General features: G+C 58.1%; 1 protein-coding gene across 1 annotated transcript in view; it reads right to left on the bottom strand.

Annotated features, from left to right (window-relative positions):
• Window positions 1-4,565: 4,565 nt before the first annotated feature.
• CABP7 (calcium binding protein 7) overlaps window positions 4,566-10,385 on the bottom strand; it is an 8,101-nt gene continuing 2,281 nt past the window's right edge. The window contains exons 2-5 of the mRNA XM_015643583.2: window positions 7,903-8,046; window positions 6,509-6,621; window positions 5,625-5,778; window positions 4,566-5,494 (exon numbers count right to left, since the gene is read on the bottom strand). Coding sequence (XP_015499069.1) covers window positions 5,367-5,494; window positions 5,625-5,778; window positions 6,509-6,621; window positions 7,903-8,046 — 539 coding nt within the window. The 3' untranslated portion in view covers window positions 4,566-5,366. The remainder of the gene's footprint in view (window positions 5,495-5,624; window positions 5,779-6,508; window positions 6,622-7,902; window positions 8,047-10,385) is intronic.

Raw genomic sequence — 10,385 nt, 5'->3', positions numbered from 1 at the left:
GCCTCTGTGTGTCGTGTTCCTGCTCGCCCGGCAGCCTCCCGTGGGCTGAGCTGCTCCCCTGGCTCTTTCTCTGTCTCTGGAGCAGGGATCTGTGCTCAGCAGAGCTCCAGCCCTGCACAGGGGCTGTCTGTTGTCACCTGGAGCCGACATTCTCCATTTCCTGGGTAGGATCCATCCCCTCAGGTCACTGCTGTCTGCTCTGCCTGCTCTCAGTCCAGCTCCATGCTGTGATCCAGGCTGAAGAAGGACCCAGGCTTTTAGAACTGATATTTAATTTCCTCAGGTGTTTGTGCCATGTTAGTTCCTGATAAATTCAGGGTGTAACCCCACCTGGGTCCAGGTGCTGAAGCTCCCAATGGAGAGCCTGGGGAGCTTCCCTCAGCCCTGCTCCTGCTGTGCTGGAGGTGAAGGGCAAGAGGGAAAATATCCCAGGGTTTCTCCCCAGTGAGAGTTTGAGTCATCTCTCCTTGCTGGTAAAGCGTGGGGTGAGGGAGGTCCTTGGCTGTCTCAGGAAGGGAGCGGGGCTGCAGCTCCAGGGGCAAGGGGGGATCATGTCCAGCAGCATCCCGGGAGGCAGCTCTGGCAGCAGGTTTGTCCAGGAGGGCTGTGCCCGCTGCCAGAGCATTCCAGGTTTGGCTGGGCAGGGAGGTGGTGGGTCCAGATTCGTGAAGAGCACAGGCAGGAGCCAGCTGCCTGTGGCCAAATCCTGCCTGGATCGCTCCAGCAGGGCAGGGCTTCCACCTCGGGATGTGATGGCAGATTGTCACAGGAGCATCAGCACCATCCTGGGACGTGGCTCTGACAGGAGCAGGGACTGGATGTGACAGCAGCCTGGAAACAGCCTTGACTGGAGCCTGGATGAGCTCTAGGTTCAACTAGAGAATGTTTTTATCCTTCCAGGCAGGAGCCCTGGGCTTGCTGGAGAGCAGGACCACAGGGCTCGGACTCAGAGGATGCAGGATCAGCCCTGTGTCCTGCCCTCACTTCCACATGCAGGACAGGTGGATTAATAAGAGCACCCAGGTGGCTCCTCTTTGGGAATGGATGGGACTCCCTGGAAAAGGGGAACCCTGCCCCCAAGGAAATGGGAAGTGGGGCCCCCCCAGGGGCTGTGGGATGCTCCAGAGTGGGAGCTGGGCCTGCTCTCTCCAAGCTTGCATGTGCTTCCCTATGCCCCAGCCTGGCGTGGGGAAGAGTCCTGGGGAATGTTGAGGGACTCCACTGACTTGGGGGGACAGTGGCTGCTCTGCTGGTGGCAGCCAGGGCACGGTCCCGGACACCTTCCAAGGCCACTGCCACCAACAGATCAAGGAACTCCCACTCCAGTCTCTTCCATGGATTTTTTTACCCAGTCACCATCAAAATCCTACCCTGTTCCTCATATTGATTGGAGGTGTGCTCTGGTTCTGGTGGGTTTTCCAGCTGACCTAGGAGGGGTTGTTTTACCCAGCACTCCCAAACTTCAGGGCTCCCCAGATCCAGCTTAAATTATATAGAGTTCTCTGGGCAAGCTCTGGAACCCAACTGTAAATGAAAATTCTGGTGTAAAACACAACAGCTGCAGCCTTTCCGTGCTCTTCCTTGCTCCCAAGGAGTTGAGCTGCTCTCAAAGAATAAATTCCTGGTGAAGGCTGAAAGGCAAGAGCAGAAGCATTCCCTACTGAGCTCCAGCCTGTCTAGGGGGAGGTGGAGAGGGATTGACAGGGGCATTTGTTAAAATTGGGGTTTTCCCACAAAAATTGCAGGATGTGTGGCCGACGGGCCGAGCCCGGCATCACCCGCAGGATGTCAGGGATTCACGGAGCTGCGTAAATCCCGGGGGGTGGAGGAGGCTGGGAATTGCAGGGGTTTGTGTTCCAGGCAGTGGCAGGAGGTGTGACAATGCCGTGGATCGCCGGGGTGGGACACAGCCGCCCTGGGCTCATCCATGGGAAAAGGCTGCAGGAGGAGGACACCAAAGCAGGATGGGACTTTGGCTCCTTCCCACAGGGATGGCTGGTACCCGATCCCAGGGGATGCTGCAGGCATGGACTCACTGTCCCCGGGGCGGGGTGGAGGAGCTGCTGCCCAATAGTGAAGCCCGAGCCAAAGTGCCTTTGCTGGAGCAAGAGCTGGAGTAATTTATCGGGAAGCTTTTAGGGAAATGAGCGGCTGCTGGGCCCCTGCCAAGCGCAGCCCCGCTGGGCTCTGCCCGTGTCCTCTGGCAGCTCTTGCTGGGAGAGAGGGGGACGGGAACAGGAGTGGGAATGGGGACAGGATGTGGACTGGGGTGAGGACAGGACAGAGAGAGGGATGGGAAAAGGATCGGAATGGGGGTAGGGATAGGGTCAAGGATGGGGACTGGCAGAGGGGAGAGGGGCAGGGATGGAAATAAGCGTGGGAATGGGCATGGGGAGCAGTCAGGGATGAGGATAGGGATGGAGATGGGGATGGAGGTGGAGATGGGATGAGGATGGGACAGCAGTAGGGATGGGGAGAGGAGAAAGGGACAGAGAGAGGAGAAAGGGACAGAGAGAGGAATGGAAATAATGACGGGAGTGGGACTGAGGATGGGGTTGTGGATGGAGACAGAGATTGGGACAAGGACAGGGATGGAGCTGAGCCCATCCCACACCTTGCAGTGCAAGAGAGAGAAACAGCCATCACCAACTTCTTTGCTTCCTGTCCCAAACACTTCCCAGGGCTGTGGAATCGCAGCCCTGCAACCCCCGCTGGGTTTGCTGCCACTTTTGCTCCGTTGTCCCCGTGTCCAGGGAACCCGTGCAGGGTCCTGCTCCCTCCCACCTGCCCTCGACCGCGGCAGCCCCCACCTCCCAGCACATTCCCTTTGTTTTTCCTTTTCCTGGCAGTCCCTTAATTGAATTATCCCGGAGCATCTCTGTTGCAGCAGCCGCAGTGATCCGTCGCCGCTGCGGCAGAGCAGGGACGCGGCTGGGACCCCGCTCCTGCATCCCGCCTGCTCCGGGATCGGGAGCTGCCATTCCAAAGCCGCCCCAAGAAATCCGTTCTGCCGATTCCCATTAAAATTAATTGAGCAGCTTTGAAACGCTGAGCTTAGGGGATGGCGTTATTCCTTTTATCTAATTTTTTCTTTTATGTTATTGTATTTTCTGGCAAATTAAATTGTCTTTTTTATTTTTTTTCTCTTCTCTTCTGTTTATTCACAGTGTCTATAATAGACCTGGTTAAAAATAATATATATATACATATATATATATACACACACACATGTCTCCAGCACCACGTGGCTCCTTTGGAAATGCCAGTCCATAAAAAATCCAAACTTTCTGCCGGGAGATGGATGAAATTTCATTACAGATGCGGAGCCTCCCTCACTTTGCAAGGCAGCCGGAATGATTTCATTGCCGTGGAGCACTTCCCATTTCCATTTCTCATTTGGACGTTCGCTTCAATTTGTTTGATAAATTAGAGAAGATCAAAAAAAAGGCCCCACCCAAACCCCAAATTGATAAAACACCACCAATTCCTCCTAGCACCCCAAAAATGGGGTGTCCCCACCATGATGCTGCAGGGAATTCCCATGCTGGTGCAAGAAAATGTGTTTTCCCCATGGGAGCAGCCAGGGAGGTGAAGGTGGGGATGTCACAGCCCCAATGTCCTGGGATGGGCTCCTCCAGCCCCATTCCCAGTGGGAAGTGCTCCATAATGGGGGAGCAGCAGCTTTGCCTGATTCTCTCCCTGCCCCAAGCACTTCCCGCTTTTATTTATTCCTTTAATCTCTTTGCCATTAAAAATGTATCGCTGGGGGCTCGGGGAGGACGATCCGTTCGGTGGGAATGGGCTCCCACAGCACACACAGATGTGAGGCCGTGAGATTCCCCACGTCCCTCAGCTTGGGTCAGGCCCCAAAGTGGTGTAAATCAGGAGTAACAGTGGTTACACGAGTAGTGTAAATCAGGAATAACAGTGGTTACACGAGTGATGTAAATCAGGAGTAACAGTGGTTACACAAGTGGTGTAAAGCAGGAGTAACAGTGGTTACACAAGTGGTGTAAAGCAGGAGTAACAGTGGCTACACAAGTGGTGTAAATCAGGAGTAACAGGGTGCTCCCTGCCACCAGCCTTGGGGCAGGATCCCCAGCTTGGTCTGGGAATTGTGACCCTGTGGAGCCTCTCTGAGCGCCCCAGACAGATCTTGGTTCCTGCTGGAATTACTGTTAATCCAGGTGAAAGCACTTCTGGGAAGGGGCTTGGGCTGAGCGACCTCCTTGCCAAGGCAAAGGGACATGAAACATTCATCAAACCCAATATAAAATACCAGAGGCATGGGGAGGGGGATAAAAGCACTGGGATCCATGGGAAAAGGCAGGACCTATAGCAGGATCCACAGCCAGAGTGGGGTGGGGGATGTGGGAGTTGCTGGGAAGGAGCCAGATCCCACTGGCCCCGAGTTTAGGGGTGCTCCAGCCCCCGGAATCCTGTGTGTCACAGCCCCCCAAAGCGGTGCCCACCTCCCTTGCCAGGAGGACTCAGCAGCACCCATGGGTGCTCCCAGGGCCCCACCCCATCACCCTCCACCCCAGCATCTCCAGGAGCCCCCGCAGCCCAGAGCGCTTCAGAAATACCAGTTTTATTTCAGATCGGAAACAACCAACCAGGAAGAACAAAAAAAACCAAAAAAACAAAAAAACAAAACCAAAAACAAAACCACCACCCCAAAACCCCCAAAAACTCCAAAGAATGAGAAACGGCCCCAAATCCGAACCAGTCCGTGCCCAGGTGGGTGCTACATACAGGCTGGGGGGTTCCGGGGCGTGCGGGGCTCCCCGGCCTCGGGGTCGCTCCGGCTCTTCCCAAGGGGGGTCGGCTCAAAGTGCATCAAGCAGGAGGTCAGGAACGTCCCCGCACCGGGCAGGTGGGGAAACCGAGGCACGGCACGGGGCCGGGGGACAGGGAGGGGCTTTGGGGGGAGGGTGGAATCCAGCCCTTGGCAGCCAAGTCCATGCAAACGCTCCCGGCTCTAGGAACCATCTCAGGCGCGTGTATTGCTTAGGGGATGATTTGGTTTATCCTAAATATGAGCTCTAACGCTAGATCGGAGAATCCGACGGGATCCGCCGCGGGAGGGGCTCACGGGGCTCCATGCACGTCACATGCACTCACGGGTCGGTTTTTGTCTGGCGAGGGGGGGTCGGTGTCGGTACCAAAGTCTCCTTGCGAACAGCAGCGACCGCAGCGCCCGGCACGGCGGGGCCCCGGCGCGGCTCTGTCCCCTCGGCTGCCCCCCTCCCCGGGGGGGGTCACGTCTCTGGGCCACACATGGATGTACATTGAGATATTTATAGATATTTATAGGTGTCTCCTCCTCGCTGGCACTGCGGGTCCCCGGCGGCGGGGGCACCCCGTTACTTCATCCCGCTGCGCAGCACCTGGTTGGCGGCGATGAGCATCACGCTGATGATGAAGGCGATGGCGAAGGCGCAGATGAGGCTCTTCCGCACGCAGGTCTGGCGGATCTGCTGGCTGGAGCAGGCTGGGGGTGGGACAAACACCGCGTTACCCCAACCCCCAACACGCTCTCCTGGTACCGGGGGGAACCAGTGCTATCCCCGTGGTTGGGGATCCCCGTGGGGGGTTTGGCATTCCCGGTGCCCGGCACTCACTCTCCACGTCGACGGGACACTCCTCGGCCGTGCCCATGTGGCTCTCCTCCTCCGTCATGATGATGTTCTCGATGTCCTTCATGGACAGGTGCTCGCAGAAGGTGTCGTACAGCAGCCGCTTCAGCTCGTCCACCGTCAGCTTCTGCATGTCACACTGCCGGGGACCGGGGGGCTCGGGGTGACCCCATGGCCAGCAGCACAGGGGGCTTCGGGGTCCCCAGAACCTTTGGATGTGGTGGTTTGGGTGGATCACCCTGGAATTATCTGGGAAAGGCCTGGTGTCCTGGTGACCCCCAGCAGAGTGAGGTTGATCCCAACCCTCATCCTAACCCTGACTCCAACCTGAACCCTGACCCTAAACGTAGCCCTAACTCCCTTAAACCAGTGCTGACCCTGAGCCTGACCCCAAGGCTTATACTAACTCTAAATTAGAGCCTGAGCCTGATCTTGACCCTAAACTTGACCCTAACCCTAATCTTAAACCTAATCCTGACTCTTAAACCAGCCATAACCTCGTCCTTGACCCAGAGCCTGACTTTTACCCTCAGCCCAGCCCCAATTCCAGCCTTGACCCTCATGCTGTCCCTGATCCCAACCACAACCTTGGTCCTGACCCTGAGCCTTCCCTGGTGCTCTCGGTGCAGGTTCTGGGGAGCTGCTCCTGGGAGGGGGCTGGGGGTGTCCTTCCATTCCCATGGGGCTGGGGGTGTCCCTGCTCTCCCATGGGGCTGGGGGTGTCCCTCCATTCCCATGGGGCTGGGGGTGTCCCTGCTCTCCCATGGGGCTGGGGGTGTCCCTCCATTCCCATGGGGCTGGGGGTGTCCCTCCATTCCCATGGGGCTGGGCGTGTCCCTCCATTCCCATGGGGCTGGGGGTGTCCCTACCTTCCAGAAGACAGTGTCGAAGTCGGTGCCGTGGAACTTCTCCGGGATGCCCGAGGTGGAGAGCTTGGGCCCCAGTAATGTCACGAACTCCTCAAAGTCCACCTGCCCGTCACCTGTGGGACACAGGGGTGGCCGTCACCCCCTGTCTGGGCACATGGGACACTCCCCCTCCCAGAAGGGGTCCCATGGATGGTCACAGACCCCCAAAACCAGTTGGGAACCCCAAGATCAGCTGGGAACCTCCAGCAAATTTAGGGAACTTCCAGCTTTGGCCAGGATGCCCAACATTGGATGGGATCCCCAGTGCCAGCCAGGACCCCAGGGCCAACTGGGAACACCCTAAGACCACTTATTCCCCCCACAATGTGATGTGGGACCCCAGTGCTGGCTGGAGAAACCAAACATCATCCAGGACACGAGTGTGAGCTGGACCCCATTCCAGCTGCGACCTCGGTGCCACCTGGAGGCCTCCCAGGACTGCCTGGGGACCACAAATGTTGGCTGAGGACCCCCAAAACCAGCCAGGGCCTCCTACACTGGGTGGGGACCTCCAACAAAGTTTGGTGTCCCCAACACCAGCTGGGATGGCAACACTGTCTGGGGTCCCCAGTGCTGGCCGGGACTCTCACTGCCATGTAGGGACCCCCAGTGCCATTTGGGTCCCCTTCCAATGGGACCTGGGGACACCCAGTGTCACCTGGAGCCCCCAGGAAAGGTCAGGGAAGCCAAACACTGTCCAGGAACCCAAATTCCAGCTGGGACCCCAATTCCAGCAGGGACCCCAGTTCCAGCAGGGACCCCGGTGGTGGCCGTGGCCCCGGGGGTGCTTGGTGGCCGTTGTGGCCGTGTCCCCTGGCAGTGGGGGACGCTGGCCTGGGGCTGTCAGGGCAGCACTAAAGATGAGTAATGAGGGGAGCGGCGCCTTGGCAGCGCTGCCGGAAAGGCTTTTAAATGGGGAAAAAAAGGAAAAGCAATAAATTAAGGAGCTCTTTCCGGTCCTGACGGGCGATGGAGGGGTGGGGACAGGGTCACGGTGGCAGCGAGTGCTGGAGGGTGATGGGTGCTGAGGACACGACCCAGGGTGCAGGATCCACCCCTGGCTGCGGGATCCAGCCTCGGCACAGCAGACCCAGCAGGTTCAGCGATCCCACACTCATCCAGGATCCTTAAATCTTCCCAAACAAAGCTGCAGTGGCCATGATGATGATGATGATGATGATGATGATGATGATGATGAAGAATGAGGGGAAGGTTCCAGCGGGAGGCAGAGCCTGGGTCAGGCTCATCCCACATCCCGTGTGGTGTCCGGCATGTGGGGTGGAAATAAGGAATTGTGTCTTTCTCCCAGGTGGGGGTCCCGTGCCTGTCCCCAGCCCGGCTTGCCGGGGTCCTACCGTCCATGTCGAGGCGCTGGATGATGACCTCCAGCTCCACCTCGTTGGGCATGTACCCCAGGGAGCGCATGGCCGTGCCCAGCTCCTGCTTGGAGATGAACCCGTTGCCATCGCGGTCGAACACCTTGAAGGCTTCCCGGATCTCTGTGGGGGGAGCAGGAATGAATCCGGCTGAGCTTCCTGCTCCAGCACCCACAGAACGCCTGTGGGGATCCCACCTGCCCCATGGACCCCCCAACCCCCCCCGAAGGGTCCGACCTCCCCAAGAGACCCCGAATATCTGCTCCAATTCCAGTCACCCGCTCGCCGCACCCACCCTGCCCTTGCTACTGCCCCAGCCGAAACCGCGGCGTTCTGCCCTAAAAACACATCCCTCGGATGTGCCCGAGCTTGGGGTGCCACCAGCTGGGCGCTGGGGCTGGGGACATCCCCGCCGTGCTGCAGCATCCAACTGCATTCCTGAGGATCCACGGGGGCTGGGGCTGCCCCATCCCAGCGTCCCGGAACCTCGGGGTGGGGCTGTGCCCCCATCCAGTGCTGTTAGGGTGGGTCTGTGCCCCCATCCTGGGCTCCAGGGCTGGGTTATGGAGCTGGGCCACATTTCACATCCCCAAAAAAATCCCAGATCTTGATGAAATTGCTGCAGTGTTCAGCCCTGTCTGGTGCAGAGGAGGATGAGAGTGGGAGGTTTGGGGGTTTCTGGCTCAAAATGAACCCTGGGATGTGGGAGATGATCCCGGCAGGGTGGCCGCGGGGAAACTGAGGCACAGCCTGTGTCCATTGACTCCATCCCATCTCCTGCTGCACGCAGGACTCTGCTCCTTTTGGGGCAGTTTCTGGCTTTCTGATGCCACCTGATGTGCGAAGCTGGAACCAGGCTGATGGGAAAGAAGGAGCAGGGAATTTGCACTGCAGGACAGTGGGAAGCCAGACCAGGATGTTGGTGCCTCTTCCTTCTCCATGTGGCTGCCAGTGAGATTCGTGCTGGAGGATCCCAGAAGGAAAAATGGGCTGGGAACTTTGGGTTTTGGGGGAAAAAGCCCACACTGGGTCATGGTACTGCCCCAAGTGCTTGGGAACATCCCTGCCTGGATGGTGTCACAAGGGTGACATCCTTAAGGTGTTTTTGGGGAGTTTTGTGGGATTTTGGCCTGTCAGTCTGAACTTCTCCATGGCCAGTGTCCCTTCCTGGGCAGGGATATTCTCCAGCTTCTCCCTGTGCTCCCGGGGGGCCTCTCTACACTCCCAAATTCATCCTGCAAGGATGCTCATCCCAGTGAGCTCCAAGGTGGCTCCTCACCAGGTGGTTCAGGGTGCTGGGGAACAGGCGGGGAAATGTCCTGGCAGTGGCCAGAGTGGGGTCCTGGCTGGCCACTGAGCACCCCCTGCCCCAGCTGCACCCCGAGGCTGCTCAGTCCCAGTGTGAAGCCGGGTCTGATGTCACCGGTGTCCCCCAAACCCGGGGGGCAGGGGGAGGCAGGAGCCCCTGGATGTCGGCACCTTGTGGGGTCCTCCTGGGGCTCCCAGCGCTGCCATCAACCCCCACTGGGTGCTGAGGGACACGGCACTGGGAGAACTGGGACAGCAGCAGGGACACGGGGACACCACGGAGGGGTGTGAGCACGGACAGACACACAGAGACACAGACACAGACACACGGACACGTGGACAGAGAGACACAGAGACATGGACACAGGGACAGACACACAGACACAGACATAGACACACACACACACGGACAGACACATGGACACACACACAGACACTGACACACACATGGACACACACACAGACACTCACACACACACACACACACACACCTTGCACTGACACTGTGTGCACACACAAGGACACAACCAGAACACGTCACAGTGATGCTGTACCTGTGTGCACACACCAACGTTGCAGTGACGTGTGTGAGTGTGCAAACACCCCCAAAGCCCTGGAGCAACGTGCTTGTACACACACACACACACACACACACACACACACACACACACACACAGAGGTGCACTCACAACCCTCTTGCAGTGGTGTGCATGTGCACGGATGCAGCACACACCGACACCTTGCAGGGCTGCTGCATCTGTGTGCACACCTGGACACCTCACACAGATACACCTGTGCATGGGCACCAACACATGAACACCTTGCACCAGGTACCTGTGCATGTACACACACACTTCCCTTGCGGTGGTGCTGCGCTTGTGCACACGCATGGATGCGCACAACCACGATGCAGAGGTGCTGCACCTGTGTGTGCACACACCAACACCCGGCACAGCTGCATTTGTGTGTGTGCTCACACTCACAGATACACACACAACCCCCTGCAGTCACACTCCTGTGCCCCCCCTTGCAGCGGTGCTGCACTTGTGTGTGCACACACGGACACGCACAACCACATCCTGGTGACACCACGCTTGTGCACACAGACACACAAAACGTGCACAGCTGCACTCGTGTGTGCACACACACACACA

The sequence above is a fragment of the Parus major genome, chromosome 15, assembly GCF_001522545.3.
Source record: "Parus major isolate Abel chromosome 15, Parus_major1.1, whole genome shotgun sequence".
Lineage (NCBI taxonomy): Eukaryota > Metazoa > Chordata > Aves > Passeriformes > Paridae > Parus > Parus major.
Note: the sequence above shows the minus strand (reverse complement) of the source record. Positions and strands in the feature narration are given on the sequence as shown.